Source organism: Impatiens glandulifera, chromosome 1 (assembly GCF_907164915.1).
Source record: "Impatiens glandulifera chromosome 1, dImpGla2.1, whole genome shotgun sequence".
In the NCBI taxonomy this organism is placed as follows: Eukaryota; Viridiplantae; Streptophyta; class Magnoliopsida; order Ericales; family Balsaminaceae; genus Impatiens; species Impatiens glandulifera.
This window is the reverse complement of record NC_061862.1, coordinates 77764130-77783461: the sequence shown is the minus strand read 5'-3', so window position 1 is coordinate 77783461 and position 19332 is coordinate 77764130. Positions and strand designations below refer to the sequence as shown.

The window sequence follows — 19332 nt, the reverse complement described above, 5'->3', positions numbered from 1 at the left end:
TATCAACTGTAAATGAACTGGAAATAACATTTGCTAACAAAACAACCATCTAGTTTACCTCATTCCAAACAGATCCTAACTAAAAAACAGATCATAATTTCTCAAGTGTTTAAATGTAGCCGTAACTGCCGGCCATCCCATATGACATATGTGGTAGTTGGTGTTTTCTATCATTTTCTCATATATATGTATGTAGGAGATGAACATTATTAATATAACATGATTATTTAAAACAGAAATCAGACTATATATTATAAATGATGATAAAATATAGAAAAAAAAATATAGTTTTTCCCCATTTAGCAATAGCCCACACCTTCGATCAGTCGAAGTCAAGTCTATTCTGGTTTTGGTTTAGGGTTTGAAGTGAAGGATTTATGATTTGAAAAACTTTGATAGGTAATCTACCAACCATTTATGTTGATGATGGTCCACTTGCCCAATTACTCCAAAATTGTCATGTCTTATTATTTTTTATTATTATTTTATTATTTTCATTTTTACGGTAGTGGTTAGTTTGAATGAATGAAATCCAAATAGTATGCGATGTGCGGTAGAGTTAATGTAATCTATTGTCATCGAGGATTGAAGACTTGGTTATGGCATTATGGTGATATGTTAGCTTTTTCGGAGATTAGTTAAGTTATGTAAATTGATTCATACATCTTAAGAAAAAGAAAGTAAGACAATTCAAACTTTATGTTTGTTTTTTTTTTTTTAATAAAACTCATTTTGTTGAACTATAAAATAATAAAATCGCAACCTAAATTGAACCCTATCAAAAAAATTAATAAGGTTTAGGTTATGACAAAATTTGTTATAATTTAACAAAAAAAAAACTATTGAAAAAATATTTATAATGTCACCAATATTTGTTATCAAAAAAATAAGTAGAATAAACAAACTCAACATCTATATAAACTACAGAAAAAATCGATAAGTCTTGAAAGTCGATAATAACTTCGTATTGCGTTGTGTATCAAACTCATAGTTGAGCAAATCCTATAATCAATGCACCATTTGATTGCATTGTATTTCATTTCATTAATAATCTTATATGTATAGTAATTTTTGTTTGCTTTTAGCAACTAGTCATTACAATTAATAGTAAGCTGACCTAAAATTTCAAATAATCCCAAAAACAAACAGACTTAAACATGTGGGTTCATTTCTTTTCTTTTCATTTGATATGAAATTGAATAATTAATTCTATTTATATGTATGTGCTTCCTTCCTGTAAAGCAAAATTGACCCACCCACCATAACATAACATTTGTTAAATAATAGAAAATAAATTACAATAATAGCCATATTTAGTGTCCCACCATTGTCATCCTACGACTAATAATTGATCAATCAAAAAGCTCATTATCACACATATAAAACCGATTTCAACTTTACTTTATATCGATTCAGTTCGAATTTTAAAATATTTCATCATTCGAATATAATACCTTATAAAATATTGATTGAGTATAATCAACCTAGGAGAACTATCCAATTTGAATTTACAAATATTTAATCCTATTTACAAATATTTGATCCGCCGATTATAGTTAGGGGTGAGCAAATGGGTAAAACCAATCCGTTTAGCCCAATCCATATTAAATCCAAACTAAATTTATCTAATCCGTAATCCAAACCATTTTACTAATTAATACGGATCGGATACAGATTGGATTGAAAATGGTTTGGATAATCCAAACCAAAAAATATTTAAATATATAACCTTGAAATTAGTCAACAATTTTTTAAAATTTTTTTTTTTAAAATTTTTTTTAAGTTTCGAATTTTGTATTATTATTAAATTTGAAATTGAAAAAAATAAAAATAAAAATAAAAAAAATAAAAATAAAAAAAAATATTGTTGTCAAATGATGATAAGTAAAATATATATTATATTAAGATGAAATTTAATTTAAAGAAAAATAAATTGAAAAATGTGTTTTTATTTAGATGGTTTGGATAATTTGGATAATCCTAATCCAATCCGAACTCAATCCGATCTCAATCCAATCCGAAATATCCAATCCAAATTAGTATTTAGGATTTGGATTGGATTTCGGATTAATCCACCCAATGCTCACCCCTAATTATAGTACCATGTATATTGAATCTTGATTGAATATAATAAGCAGTAGAACTGGATATAATTTTTTTAAATAACCCAACTAATTCGAACAGAAATAGTAATATATTAATTAATATTATAATTAATTTATAAAAATTCTTGTTTGAAATTCTTGTTTTGATTAATTAATTATTTAAAAAATATTTTAAAGACATAATATTAAAATACGAAAATCTAACATCCCTATTAACTAATTTATATATATATATATATATATATATATATATATATATATATATATATATATATATATATATATATATATATATATATATATATATATATATATATATATATATATATATATATATATATATATATATATATATATATATATATATATATATATAAAATGATGCTTAATTTTTAAAGTGTTCGGATGGTTGGGTCGAGAGATGTGATTAATTTGAATATATATGTGAGAGTAAATCGATACTAAGATCGGATTGTGGGTTGACCTGCACAACGGTTAAAAATGAAATTAAAAATGTTATATGTATGTTTCAACTTGCAACCTAGCAAAACAATTATAACTTTTTTAACCAACTAGGCTAATAAAATTTTATATTTTAAATTCAACATCAAATTTCATGAACGCGGGATATTTTAAAAATATAAATTCAACTTTTTAACTAACTAATATATATATATATATAATATAATATGATACTTAATTTTTAAAGTGTTCGGATTGTCGGGTCGAGAGTTGTGGTTAATTTAAATATATATATGTGAGAGTAAATTAATACTTGGGTCGGATTGTGGGTTGACACGTTATATGTTTGTTTCGAACTTGCAAACTAACAAAAACAAGTAAACGCTTTAACCAACTAGGCTAATAAGATTTTATATTTTAAATTTAATATCAAATTTGATGAACGCGAGACATTTTAACAATATAAGTTCAAACTTTTTAAATAACAAATCTATATATATATATAATGATGCTTAATTTTCAAAGTATCCAGATTGCCGGGTCGAGAGCTGTGGTGAATTTGGATATATATGTGAAAGTAAATGGATACTTAGGTCGGATTATGGGTTGACCCGCCCATAAACTTAAAACGATTAAAAATAAAAATAAAAATATTATCACCGTAATTTTTTCCATAGTTTTTTTATGTTATTACTCGTGCAAATGCTAATTATGATTAATTTGTAAAAAAAATCCAAATAATTTCAGTACTTTCTTATTTATTTTGTTGGCAAGTGATCAAAAGATGTTTTATTTTCCTTGTCACGGGTTGAGTTTGAATTTGAAAACCTTATATATCTATTCAAATGAAAATATTATATAAAAAAACAAAATTCATTGGAAACAAAGATGGATCTATCAACGTGCGAAAAAAAAATATACTATGATCAACGAGCTAAAAAAAATGGATATATATATAAAATATAGAAGAAAGGTATATTATTCCTAATTTTATTTTTCTAATTTAATTAATTTGCTTCTCACATTCATCCATCTGAAGTCCACAAGTTCATATTCACAAAATTGTCACTATACTATGATCACGAGCTGTCTTAAGGCATATTTAAGGCATATTTTTATTACAATACTGTCAAAATCGTTAATTTACGTAAAATAGTGAGTTTACGTAAAATCGTTGGCCAATTATAAGCTCGTAAAATCTAGAAGGTGATGAAATCGTAAGAGTTTAATTTGAAAAAATAATAGTTACATATTATTAATATTTATAGATATAATTAACTATTTTATACTTAGTTAATTTTAAAATTTTATATATTTAAATATAAAATTAATTAAAAATTAATAATAAGTAAATAACACTATAAAAAAATTACTTACAAAATTAATTATATTAATTTATTTATTTAAATAAATAATAACTTTATTTTATAATTTTTAAATATATATTATTTTTTTAAACGAAAAATTGTATAAAATCGTAAAATCGAAATTATTGATAAACTCGTAAAATATTATTATCGTAAATTTAAAATCGTAAGAGTTTACTTATTTTAGAGTTTGCTTAATATCAAACTCGATAACATTATGTGAAATCGTAAGATTTAATAGTCGATTCGAGATTTTAACAGTTTTGCTTTACTGCTCCTAACTCCGAAGGAATCTGCCCATTCTATCTATGATATTTTTTAAGCTTACTTATTTTTTTTATAACCCAACTTAAACGTTGTAAAAGTCTTCGACTTATAATAGTTTTAATTTTTTTATTTGAGTGAAAAGATAATAAATTTTCAATTTAGTTTGTCTATAGGAAAATTCATTATGCAACTGAGTTAATCAAATAGTGATTAAATTATTTCAAATGATACTTATCATATAACATATTAAAAGTAAAAAGAAAATGATTCTTGATAAAAAGATTTCCACAATAATGTCTATCTTCTTGGTCAATCACTTCAGCATCTAAAGGGAGCAATTATTGTATTGCCCAACTATCTCAACCTATTTTTCTTTACATATTGAAATCATTTTTCAATTGATTTCCAAGTTTTAACTACATAATTACCTCCATTGGAAAACTCTTTTTAAATTAGATTTTAGATTGAATTTAGACATAAAAGTTATAATTTTTTTAATTTTTTTTTTTTAAAGTTAGATTTGAGTTTGAATTTGGACGAAAAACATTGATCAATTTTGAGAAAGGTTTGTTTTCAAAGTAAAATTTAAGTCTGAATTTAAACTAGGAACATGATAATTTTCTTGAAAACTTTTTTTTAATTTTTTTTGTAAGTCCATATATATTGATTTATATAAGATAATATTTATAAACATTAACTTAGTTAGATATATAGCTATTGATATTTATTAGTCCAAATTTATATCCAAATCTAATAAATATTTATAAATGTCAATCAACACAATTAAAATTTCAAGTTCACTTCTAATATAATTTTAAAATAGGCTAACAAGTCTAATTTAAATAAACTCTTAAATATTTGTTAAGTAATTACGTATACGGTTTTAAATTTATTACTTTTTATAAATTATTTTTATTTTATAATTTTATACAAATTGTTAAAATAAAAGTTATTATTTATTTAAATAATTAATATTATAACCTTTATTTCTTTTTCTTACTTTCATTCATTTTTATATTATTTTGTAGATTAATTTTATAAATAAATATTATAATAATATACAATTTACAATTTAAAATAAAATTTTAATTTACATAGTTTTTCTTGCCTTATATAACTGTTTCATCAAGCCCCAATATAATCCTATTCTTAAGCCCAAAAGATAGGCAAAACAACAATGAGCCCATTTCGCAAATCTTTTTAAATTAACTCATACTAAATCATTCTTTTTTATTTATTTAATTATCATTAATTCAAAAAAAATAAAATACTAATAAAAAAATAATTGTAAAATAACATCAATATGTTAAATAATATAACAAATTTACAAATGTTAAAATTATAATAAAAAAATATAACAATCTTGTAATTTTTTCAAGGTAGACTCCAAATATCGGTAACAATTATTGATGAAGTAAAATAAGTCATCAAACTCATTTAAACTGTATCGAAAAAGTCTCAATCAAATATTCTGAGAAATAATAAAAATTATATTTGACTTAGTGTTGGTAAGTAATATCAAAAAAAATTATATTAAGGGATAACTAACCATATAAATATATGATAAAAAAAAAAAAAAAGTAAGAAAATCATATAAATAATGAGAGAATATATGTGATAGACCTCGAACTAAAAAAATCTATTTATTAAAAAAATAAAAATTAACTCTATATTCGATAATTTCATCTTTTTTGTGATTAAGAAGGGGATAGACACGAATATAATTACCAATACAATTAAAGAGTATTCATAGCCAACAGCCCATCAACAAACAAAAAGCAAAACACAACTCAAATTTGAGTGATTAGAAGAAAAAAAAACTAAACATACAACTTCTAATACAAAAAAAGAGCTGTGACAGCCCATCAACAAACAAAAAGCAAAACACAACTCAAATTTGAGTGATTAGAAGAAAAAAAAACTAAACATACAACTTCTAATACAAAAAAGAAACCACGTAAAGGGCCAAGAAGAAAATGACTTTTGAATTTCTCTAAGAAGATTTTTTATATAGAGAAGAAACTTATTCTTAACTAAAAATAATTAAATAAAGTTTAAAAACATATGAAATTTGAATTTAAAAACTTTAAGTTTTCTAAATGAACATACTATTACATACAACATTGTGTAATGCCTACAAAATGGTATGACCACAAGTAGAAAAAGAAAATGGCATATTAGACTAAACAATAATCACTTTAATACTTGTAACATGCAATTCTTAAACCAACCAAAAGGCTAATCAACACAACACCAACAACATTGGTTTAGCTCAAAAAAAAGATTGGAGAAAATTAGAAACAATAATGTCTTAGTTTTTAGGGATGTTGAGTCCTACGATCTTGGCAGGCGTTATTCGTAGAAGATTTCCAGGTTTACCAGGTAGGGCACCTTTGATCATGACAACTCTAAGATCCTTATCGATCTTAACAATCTTCAACTTTCTTATTTTTCTCTTTGTTCCTCCCATTCTTCCAGGCATTTTCTTTCCTTTGTAAACTCTTCCTGGTGTTGTCCCAGCTCCTATCGAACCGAGCTGTCTATGACTTTTCGATCCGTGTGTCATTAAACCTCTTTTGAAATGATGCCTTTTTATTCCACCTGAAAATGGGCAGACAATTCATTTTAACGCAAAAGACAATTTGCACTCAAATTCCCATTCGGAAAACACTTGTTCTTCTGTTTTTGGATAAGTTTCCACTTCAATCTGGGCTATCATAGTGGAATTCAAACTTCAGACCATTGAGTCTCATATGCAAGATCTTTTCAGTTGAGTTACTCTCGTGGGTTAGAAACTGACAAATCTATTCAAAATGATAATCAGTGTATAGGCTCAATGTAGCTCCACAAGTTACAATTTTTTAGACACGGTTAACTATAATTCAGCATGTCGTAGAGCTTATACAACCATTTAACATGTGAACTCAAACAGAAGAAAGAAGAATGGCTAATGGAACACAGTTAAGTATGAAATTAGGCAGGTCTAATGAAATAGATCTTATCAATAATCAACAAATTAAAAATCAAACTGTCAACAGCTTGAAAGAAGTTTTAGACACTCAATTTTCATCACCGAATTGAGATTTTGTTCCATCTTGACACTAGTGCAACAAAAATGGCCTTAGTAAACACATGATTTTTGAGTTATTCAATAAATGTCAACTCCTATGGAAAATTTAAGAGCTCGACAAGATGATTCCAACCCATTACTTTAATCAACCTTATAAAAACAAAAAAATACTAATGCATATCAAAATATCCCAAAATTAAATTTACAAAAGTTAGCAACTTTCCCAACAATATCATCATTCAAAACTCGAAAGTAAAGTTCACCCAAAATAAATTAAGATTCGAGAAGTCTTAAGTGTCATTAGACAATAAGCCTAAAGAAATATTGTGTTTCCCAAACCATTGTTGCCCTAATATGAAGATGGATCAGAAATCAGAATCTCAATTTAGGGGTGAAAATGAGTGTCTTCACACAAAGTATTCTAGAATCTCTTGTATGTTTACACTGTTCATAAAAGCTCAAAATCCAAGTCAAAGAAAACTAAACACCCTCATGAGCAAATTGAATATGTCAAGAGAAGAACAAACTTAGGTTTCATCCTTCCAATGGCTTCTTTCTTAATAGCTAGAACTTATCATAATCAAAACTTAATACTACTATCAAACAGAAAATCCATAGTTATATTAAAGGAAGAAGCAAAACCTTGAAATCCTTTGCCAATGGTGTTACCAGCCACATCAACCAAATCACCTTCCTTAAACAGCTCTTCAAAATCCAGCTTCTGATTAGTCTCAAACCCATCAACAGACTGAAGCTTAAACTCCTGTAAATGTCTCAACGGAATTATACCCGACTTCTCAAGATGACCCATTTCCGGTTTCGTCAATTTCCTATCTCGTACCCGTCTGTAACCGACCTGAACAGCACTATATCCGTCCGTAGCCTCCGTCTTTACTTGAGTCACAATGTTTCCTTCTCTAAAACCCACAACCGTTACCGGCACGACGGTGCCATTCTCCTCAAAGAAACTCATCATTCCCAACTTGGTCCCCATTACGCCGATTCCTGCCTCCATAGACATAACGATTGAAGTTGATGACCTCTGATTTCTTCTGGGTTTTGCTGGTAAAGATGGGAGGAATAAAGGGGATATGAATGAAGATGAGGAGCAACGAAGAGAGGAGTGTTGGGAGAAATGAAATCGGAGGGTTACGCGCGACGGCAACGGCGACGGAGACGATGAATGGAGAAAGGATTTGGCGGTGGACGGAAGTGTGGCTGATGTAGCCATTGAAGCTCCGGTAGCCATAGCTAGCTAGCTAGAAAGGGGGAAATGCGATTCCTCTTATCTTAGTGTGTAATTGAGAGAGACCATGGATAAGACTTGAGAGGGCTTCTATTTGTTTTTGAAAACTTATAGATAAGCCTTTATATTATTTACAAATTTCATTTTCAACACCAAACTTTATTTTTTTTAAAACATTCAATGTTTTTGTTAAAGAATGCACTCAAATCTCATTTGAAAAGGAGTAGGAGTACTTAGTCATCATCTAAATTATTCTCTTTTTCTTTTGTTTATTTATAAACCTATTTGTAGTTAACGCCTAGATAAGTTTTTAAGTGATTGTATATAAATCTGGTTAGCAAGAAAAGTAAGAATCTCTTACCGGGTTAGACGAATAAAATATCAAATTTGACGAGATATTCTAACTAATGTGCACGACATTACTAACACGTGCACGTGCAGAAGAATTTGATTACCCAACAAAATTGAAAAATATTTCAAACATTTTTCTTACTCAATGTAATGCGAAATAATTAATTCATTGTATGTATTGTTCTTAAAATTCTAAAGTGAATTTTTTTAATCCAGATCTTTATTCTTTCTTCTTTATTTTATAATCTTAATATTCTACATTAATAAATTGAGATAAACTTTAGTTGCAGAAAAATACTCATATCTATGAAGAATAGTTCATTAAGTCGTTCATTTAATTTTATGTCTCTTAAATCTCCTAGCTCTGAATCTAGATCTGAACTTGGACATGAATCAAAATATCTGATGTAAGTGGAGTTTAAGTCTTTAACCCTATATAGATAACTCTTGAATATTTTTGAGAGTGAATAAACATTTATAACCTTTTGACTGATAATAATAACACAATAGGTAGACTATCTATATGGGTGGAGATCCAACTCTAATATATTAATTTACCATTCAGGCCATTAACAAAATAGTAAATGGTATTCCTATTTTTATATAAATATATCCTCATATTTATTATAAATGTCTAAATAAGCTCATATTATTTAGACTTTAATAAATCATTTTAATTGAGTTTATTCTTTATATGATATCAACTAATATATAATTAATTATTATCTAATTGTTGAAAACAATTCTAACTTTTGATTAGTTCCGTTTGAAAACTAATAATATATTAAGAAAAATGTTTGTTTGTCAAAAGAAAAACGATTATATTTTTTTTAATTCTTTTAATGATGATCGGTGTAGTAAACAATTTGACTGCTACAAAATCGACTAACAGAACAACTATTCAAAAACTATAAGTCATTTTGTTGACTTTTTGTTTGGGTTGAGCTAATTCAATTTGATCAATTTCATTACACCCTTACTCATAACATCATCAACTTTCTATGTATGAATTACTATTTTTATAAAATAAATAAAATTTAGCAATAAAAGTACATACCAAAAATTATAAAATAAAAACTTAGAAAAACTTATAAATTGTTGAGAATAGAGGATCAAGCAAAACAATTAAGAAAGACAAATCTCAAAAATTATAACATCAATTCTTAGGATAAAAACATTAATAATCTTGAAGGTGGTCGACAACACAAAATGTACTAGAAGAAAATAGTCGTCAAATGAGTGAAGTTACAATCAAACACGATAAGATTGTGAATATGCAAGAAAATTGCATCAGCCTCGGGGTGAAGGTGCGAAACTTGTGGGTTATCCTGCTCTGCCTAACACTACTTTGGCGTCAATAACGGCATGTTGAGTTACAAATGATAATTATTAAAATTGGTGTGAAATATGAAAAATTGTCGTAAGCAAAACTGATGTTGACTTTGACATTGATATGAATTATTATCGTTAATCATGTACATTTATACAACCATTAAACCTAAGTCTATTGCTATATGTAAGTTATTCATATTAGGTTCCTTATTGATCATGTTTTTTATAGTCTTATTGAGCATGCCATACAACTAACAAGGCCATACAACTAACAATTGGTAAACTTCATCTAAGTTTAGGTTTAGTTCCACTTCAAATTGAATAAGACATTTTTCAAATAATTCTGTAAAATCTTACTTTTATCGGTATAAGTATATGAGTTAAGGTAGTTCAAATGTAAATCGTCGATACCTAAGAGTAGAGCTGGCCCAAAGTTTGGCCTAGTTGAAATAAAAAATGATTTTTATTTTTTTTTTAACTTGTATGTTATATTGAAACATATAATAATGAATTTTATATTTAAATTAATAAAATAATATAATCTGGTTGGTCAAATGATTTTGTAATTCTATTAAAATTACAAGTTCAACTCTTATATAGAACAATTTATTTAGGGGGCGGGGCCCTAGGCGGACTTGCCTAACTCGCCTCACCCTAGGGTCAGCCTTAAGCCCTGCCTAAGAGACTATTAACTATTCAAACTTAAAATGCTTTTAAGTTAAGTTAGTCAAGTCAGATTTTCCCTATAAACAAAAACAAAACAAAATACAAAAAATTGAGAAGTATACACAATTGTCTAATAAATTTGTAAGGCCTACTTTGGTCTTATTAATTTTTGTACAGCCCGTTAAGGCACCAGGTCAGTGTTGGGCTTTCATTTTTATTAATAACTCATTAAGGCTTGCAAGGGTACATAATTATTTCATTGGTATCAACTCAAAATTATTTCTAAGTGTCTTCTTGCAAGGGTACATAAGTCATTACACAAATTGATAATTCTAATTTCCAATTAACTCCAAAATCATGTTTAACCTATGCAAATCTTACCAATGTTCGGTGTCCATGGTTTAACCGCAAAACTGTCGCAAATATCAAAACTCAAGGACGTCAAAAAAACTATATCAATTTTAATTTTACTAAAGGTAATGATAACCGAATGTAGTTGCTAATTTAATTAAAATAAGTGGACTTAATCAATTGGACTTGTAATATTTTTGATTATGCTATTATGAGAGAGGACTTTGACAATGTTATTATGAATGAAATATAATATTTGTTAAAAACAAAATTTCCAATTGAATAATATTTTAATGATTTAGAAGCTAGTTGTTACTATGTGGTGCATGTGAGTTGATCAAATGAGAGTTGAGAAATGGGTTTGAAATTTAAGAAACATTGGATTCTTGTTTGTGTTGCTGTTTTGGGTTGACATTATCCCAAACTTGGTTGGATCCACCTAATTTATTACCACCCACCAAACAAACATTTCTTTAATCCCATTTGTACCTTGGGCTGAAAAATATGAAAAAAAACATCATGTGTCATGTTCATTATTTGATAAAAATAAAAATTATAACTATTCTTTTTTTAATCAAAATTTATTCCTTAGAAAAATGAGGATAACCCTCTTTCAATTGTATTTATATGAGTGCATATGTATGTATCACGTACATTTGCACGAATAATAATATAAAAAATCGTGAAAAAATATATTACGATAAAAATGTTTATGGGCGGGTCAACCCACAATCCGACTCAAGTATCCATTTACTCTCACATATATATCCAAATTAACCACAGCTTTCGACCCGGCAATCCAGACACTTTAAAAATTAAGCATCATTATATATATAGATTGGTTAGTTAAAAACTTGAACTTATATTGTTAAAATGTCTTGCGTTCATCAAATTTGGTATTGAATTTAAAATATAAAGTATTATTAGCTTAGTTGGTTAAATGGTTGTACTTGTTTAATTAGAGTGCAAGTTCAAACCATATCTATAAAATTTTTAATTTTATTTTTAACCGTTTTAAGTTTATGAGCGGGTCAACCCACAATTCGACCCAAATATTCATTTACTCTCACATATATATTTAAATTAACCACAGCTCTCGACCCGACAATCTGACACTTTACAAATTAAATATCATTTTATATATATATATACCAAGAGCTTGTTTGAACATACTAGATACAAGACAATAGTTTATTATTCAATTCACATCAAAAACGCCTTAAAAACAGAATCGTGCTAGTTTTATAAAATTCAGAAAAAGTCAAATAAATAAAAATTATTTGATGTAATTTATTTGAATTAAATAAATTAAAATAATGTGACAATCCAATACCAATTATTCAAATAATCATTAAAATATAAAATATCTTTATTCCTTATACTATTTTTAAAATATCATATAAAAAGTGTCGGTCATTTTCTCATATAATAATAACCAAATATCAAACAAGCTCTAAATTTTGTTAACATTATGAAAATGCACATAGCTAGAGTAGAGGTTTGTCTCTCTTTGTAAGGCATGGCTTTTGTTTGGAAAGTTATTGATTCATTTTTTTTAATATTATTTTTTTTAGTGAAAAGTATTACTTTTTGTATAGTCATAATTTCTATTTAAATCAGAGATTTAATTCAATTAATTGTGTATTATGTCGCCATAACTTAGCTTGATTTTTTACTTTTCTTGATGTAATATTCCACATTTTTACTTAAAACGCAATACAATTTACTACGAATCTTTCCATTTATTTACATGTTTCCACATTTGGCCAAGAGATGATATACAAAAATAAAAATAAATAAGGTACCAATAGTTTAGGTAGAGACAATTAATAATTTGGATCCGATTGGTAAAGAAGGACATAGTTACTTTGAGGGACCGTGTAGAGATTGTATAATATTAAGTGAATTTGTTAAGGGTTTCTTTTGCATTCATTGTTTTCGTATCGTTTCTTTTAGTAACGTATCCCTTATTTATAGCGATCAAATAGGCTCCACTTGACCGAATAACAAACAAGTCGCTAAATTGTATTGAATTATAAATTATGAGAACATGGTGGTAGGACTAAGAGCATCAAAATCTCATGAGGGCCAAACTCCAAAATGACAAATAGATTTAGTCATGACCCACCTCTCCCTTATGATGGTTAAGTGGCTCCCATATTTGCTTTCGGTTGTATTGTATGATCCTATATTCGACTAAAGAGTTTCATTTAAAATAGAGATTTATCTAATGGTGTAAATTTAACCGTACATTTATTTTATACAAAATAAAACATATTTTTCATGATTTTGAAAATATAAATGGTTTAAGAAAATAATGGGTAAATTTGAAATAATTATTTTCTACTTTAAATTAAAATAGGCATTTTATTAGTTGGCACAATAAAAAAAAAAGGTTGGGAAAGGTATAGACTTTGTTTGAGGTAAAGTCTATCGATTCTAGATAGATAACAATAATGTATTATTGGCTCATCCTTTTTATGGCAGCCAGCCTAGTCTACCCTATTTTATAGCTTATTAAAAAACAATTTTATTTATTTTCAATAGTGTTTTGTAGTTAGAATAGTTGTTATTTATTTATTTCTTGAACTTTTGTATATTGGAAAGGTTGAAGATAAAGATGACCATTTTTTTTTGTAAAAATATAAAAACAAATTGCATTAATTCATTTCTTTTATTAAATACCAGAAAAAATAATAAAACAACTCATCCATGATATTTTGATTTATGTAGTTTTTCAACAAGAACTTAACATTTCAACATTAATTAAAAGTTTAAGAAATTAATATTAAAAAATAAAATATTTTAAAAAAAGACAAAAAAAAAGTAAAAATAAGATAACAAAACATGTCGTCCGAATTATTGAGTTCGTAGATCTTTGAGATGAAGCGATTAGATTCTCGATCGAATTTTTCGACTCTTTTGATATTCGTTCAGAAAAGTCAATGGATTATATCTCGAGAACAATTGATAATTTGTTATGCGGCATGTTTTTATTTATATTTTCATGTTTTCTTTTCTGTCATGTTTGTATCGTTATGTTTAATTAACGACTCTCGACATTTTTCATTAAACACGAATTATTTACAAAATAAAATAAAATAAAGTAATTAATATTATGAAAAGTCACATATTCGAATAAACGTTTTAAGTTTAAGTGAATGTTACGAGGACGAGATATTAAAAATCTAATAATAATAATAATAAATAACTTATTTCATTCCTAAGAATTATGGATCATTTGTATGTAAAATTAAATTAGTTTGAATGAAACAAGTATTTTTTTTTTAAACACCTATGAAGTCAATATTATAATTAATTGAAGTTGTGATATCTTTCAAACTAACCAAAATAAATAAATAACTCCTAATTTTTACTAAATAAAGTAGCCTATTATATAAACATAAAAACTCCACAACATTTTTATTATATGTTTAAAACTAATATATGGTAATTCATTTTTAAGATACATGGGAATTTTGAATGGCAAAATGATGCACGAGAATTAGCTCAACTCCAAAAACTATATTATTATCCATCACCATTCACCACAATACAAAACAATATAGATTTATTATCAAACTCTTTTAATTTAGACCAAATTGATATATGTTAGTACAACCAAGTCTTTCAAAATATGCCAATTAATTAGCAATTTCAGTTATTTAAGTCTTATAGTATTCGTTTTTATTTTTTGCAATGAGCTCATTTACAAAAATAAATGATCTTTATAGTGTATTCGTTTGCTAGAAAACAAAATATGATCAAGTGGTATCAAAGTTCATTTAATAAATTATCCCTAAACATATTTTTGTATAGAAAATTATTAACATCATTTTCTTTATTATAAAGTGTCATTATACTTGTCCCAAACATAATTTAGTTAGATAATTATTCAAGTCATTTTCTACTAATTTGTAAAGTGTCATTGGAAGGAGATTTTTTTTTTTTCAGTTTAATATATATAATAATAAGTTATTTAGGTTTTTAATTAATTAAATTACAATAATATTCTATTGTTTATAAAAAGAAAATAAATGTATTTTGATATTTTTATGATAAATTAAATAATTTATTAAAAAAATAAGATAGAATCGATAAAAGAGTTTTTAATGAAATATTATGTTTACTAATATAATACGAACTCGAGATAATTTTATATATAGTTTTTTTTAATAAAAAATTAATATTTTAAATAATGTTTTTTTTTTAGAAGAGATATATAATATTGACAATGAAGAGGAAAATAAATAGAATAACATAATAAAAGATTTAATTTACTCTTAATTATGATATATATTAGTTTAAATTTGTTTTGAAAATCTTTAGAACGAATAATTTAGTAAATAATGATAGAAGTTGATACTTATTATTTATCAATATTAAATTATTATATATTATTTTGTATTAAAGTCGATCTCTCAAAATCAATAATACAATGAGATTATTGGCATGATTAATATATATTATTCATATATATCAACAAAATTGATTTGTAAACATAGGACATAAATAATTCAATACAAGTAAAAATATGGATTAATTCGATCTCAATCCAATCCGGTAGTGCGCCACATGTATAAAAATGGAAGATGTCCATCATTTTTTTCGAGTGCCCATATAACTATAACATGCAATTTGTAACAAATTAGTACATTTTATTTTTTTAAAGTTTATGGTGACTAAAGTAAAAGATAAAGAGAAGTAAAATATTAATAAAGAAAAGTAAAAAACAAATATAAAGTAATTTTTTTTTGTTTTCATATGTGTCATGTGATGTGTGGTGGCCTCCTCTTTTGGAGGGGTCCCACGTGCGCCGCTCCCGCACATGCAGCTGAGTTGTCAAGTTATCTCTTCGACGTGACATTTATTTTATTTTTTATAATTTTAGCTAAGATTTGTTTGATTTTAAATTTAATATATAAACTAGAATTTAGTTAAGAAAAAACAAATTAAAGACACAGACCATTGTCCTTTTTCTCTTCTCTTTTCAAAATATCATTATTATAATTAAAATTTATCTCCTACCCAATAGATATGGTCATTTTTATACAGAGAAATATATAATATGATATTTTTCGGTTTCTTCTAGTTATATTATGAATATATTAGTCACTGGGTTGTCTATTCTTCGGTGTATTATTTAGGGTTATTTGAGTGAACTTTTTTTTATTTTTTTTTAAATAAGATGTATTTGATACATTGACTCAATCAATCGTTCAAGTGACAAAAATAATTTTAAAAATAAAATGTTACGAGTTCTTAAATGAAAATTATACAACAATACGTGGATATCATTAGTCTCTGAGGTCCTAAGTTCAATTCCGTCAAGAGACAAATTATGCGATCGGTTAATTGATTAAAGACTATTTGTTTAACCCGCATAGATTAGTCGCACTTTAAAAAAGAAGCGGAACCCAGCATTCTAAAAGAACATATTTAGTTGATAATTCAAATATATTATTAACAATGAGACTTAAGATGAGATAGTGATCTAAAACAATCAAAATCTTGATTTTCTTATTTTTATGCGAATTAAATAAAAGATTTATCATTTCTTGAAATTATTTTTCTAATTTTAAATAGTAATATTTATAATAAATTGACAATAACTTTTAAAATGAACTTCACACAGCTTTTAAAAAAATTTGTAGTTATAATTGAATCTTTCCTCATAAGATGAAAGTGTGTTTAGTTGAGATTAAAAGTGTGTTTCTCACTACAAAAAAAGGGTATGTTAGTCATTTCGTGAATAAACTTGGATACAAAAAAAAGAAAAGAAAAAGTCTTAAATTGAAAAATGAATTGATGGTTATTATTAACTGATTTAAAAAATTGATTTAATATTTATTTCAGCCTACAAAAACAGCTCATAATAGATAACATTATAAAATAAATAATTAATTTTGAACTAACCTTATCTTTCTTGCTAGGTTGGACAAAGAAATCTTTTATGGGACCCTTTTAACCTATTAAGACAACGATTAGTCAATAACTAACAACGTTACAATTTCACAAAATGTTGTCTTTAGTCCATACCCTCTCCCACATGCATATCAAATGTATAATAGAGAAAAATATTAAAGAAGATGGTATATATATATATATATTAAAATAGTTTGAATATGAAAACTCGAATCACAACTTTAATTATACAAGTTTCTTACTTAAATGGTATAGTAAAATTTTTAAAAAAAAATATTCATCTTAATTTATGTATCTTTCTTAGTATGTTTATTTATATATAGATAGACATAGACAACTCTATTAATTTTTATAGCGATGTTTTGTGTGGATGTTCTCGACATATATATCTTTGAATAATATATTTGTTGCAATGTAATCAAAACATTATAAGAATTTAAACGTTGAAAGGTGACCAAATAAGCCCGGTTAGGCAGGGCATTGTTGAGGGAGGCACCATTCAAATACAACTTATTTCATGTATAATAAAATGAAATTAATTAATTAAGGCAAGCATATAATATAATAATATGTATATATATATTATAGGCATGCGGATTAGGCCAATAAAAGACCTAATAATATTTGATTAATGCACATACCAAAAATAGGTAACCTACTACCTACTATACTTCACTTTCATTGGCCCATCTCTACCAATCTTCATCTGCAATATTTGCATTACTTTTCATTTAGAAACTTAGAAACAAAATTCTTTCTTTCTTTTATAGATTTAGTGATAATATAAAACTTTAGAAATAATTTACTAATGAATTGTGGAACTGGGTCGTGAGTCATTATTGCTATTAACTTACTAAATTTAGTTTTTCTTAATAATAATATTAATGAATTATGTAATTATTGTTAAAATATGTCGTACAATACAATGGTGAATTGTCAAAAGTAAAGATAAAGAAAATAAAAAATAAAATAGACTAATTTGCTTGAAGATATAAGTAGTGAGTATAGATTTTGATAATTAATAGATGGTTTCCATAGCTAATAATTTTTTTTAAGAGGTTCGTTTTTACTTTGATTATTATAAAATAAATGTGGTAATAAGGGTTTAAACATATACCCCGCAAATACATTTAACCAGATGCAGAATTTACCGTTCGACGGGCTCAAACCAAAATCTCTTAAGAAGGCTAGAAATATCTATAAATATACTAGGTGTGTTAAAATCAGTTAACTTTTTTTTTTTCTTCTTTATTTTGGGGAGTGATTTTTCACCATTTCTCCTTCTTAGTTGTCTTGTTGATAATGTCCTTGTGTGTTTTTTTAAAAGATAAATTTATTTCATTGATCTATTTTATCGTAACAAAATAGTGAAAATCTTTAAAAATAAATAAATAGTTAAGTTCAAGTTATGACATTATTTATCATGAGTTATTCAGATAGATCTCAATACAATATATTAAAAAAATCATAAAAATATTTTAAAAAGTAAATAATAAAATGACTAAAAAACAACAAATTATTGCAACCAAACAAAGTCTCCTGTGTGTTATACTTTCCGAAACTTTGTCATTTAAGATTTCTTAAAGTGTATCATAACTACATTAATTGTTACAAAATTACACTTATTTTGAAACATATATAAAAAAGAAAATAAAATGTCAGTTGTTTCAACTAGTTAACTTCCAAAGTCAAAAGTTAAACATAAGAGAATTCATACTATTTTTATTTTAATTATGAATAAAAAAGAAAAGGAATCCATACTAAATACATATATTGGGTGTACCTTAGATAAGGACATGCTTACACTAAAATACTTAATTTCTTGAAGTCTCATATTCAAATTTTCTTATAAAAATTATATTAAAGTAAAAGTTAATTTATATGGATACAAGGAAGTAATGGATTTTGAGGGATTCATTTGGCTGAACATGAATAGTGGTAAATTCAATAATTAATATTATTTGGTTCTCTATAGTTAAATCTCGAATCAAGTTGATTTTTTTCAAAAAATAGTTTATATTTTAAGATTTGAAAGTTCGCTAAATTCTTTCATTAATTTGATGTTTTTGCTTAAGTTTTATCTTTCTCTCCTATTTTGTCATATTTAAACTACTCACTTATAATTTATTTTTGTTTTTGAAATGAAAAATAAATTGAAGAGTATAGTTTCTTTAATTGAATATACATTAA

At 25.8% G+C, this 19332-nt stretch overlaps 1 protein-coding gene across 1 annotated transcript; it reads right to left on the bottom strand.

The window, feature by feature from the left end:
• Window positions 1-6358: 6358 nt before the first annotated feature.
• Window positions 6359-8595, bottom strand: LOC124918986 (50S ribosomal protein L3, chloroplastic). Its single transcript, XM_047459073.1, has 2 exons — window positions 7914-8595; window positions 6359-6802 (listed from the first exon to the last, which is right to left on the bottom strand). The coding sequence occupies exons 1-2, from the start codon at window positions 8518-8520 to the stop codon at window positions 6513-6515; spliced, it is 897 nt and encodes a 298-aa protein (XP_047315029.1). The 5' UTR covers window positions 8521-8595; the 3' UTR covers window positions 6359-6512.
• Window positions 8596-19332: the final 10737 nt, after the last annotated feature.

Bases quoted from the DNA above. Each gene is read 5' to 3' on its own strand.
- LOC124918986 (XM_047459073.1), bottom strand. From the start codon at position 8,520: ATGGCTACCGGAGCTTCAATGGCTACATCAGCCACACTTCCGTCCACC. The intron at 6,803-7,913 runs GTTTTGCTTCTT...GCCCATTTTCAG, and splicing joins CATTGGCAAAGGATTTCAAG to GTGGAATAAAAAGGCATCAT.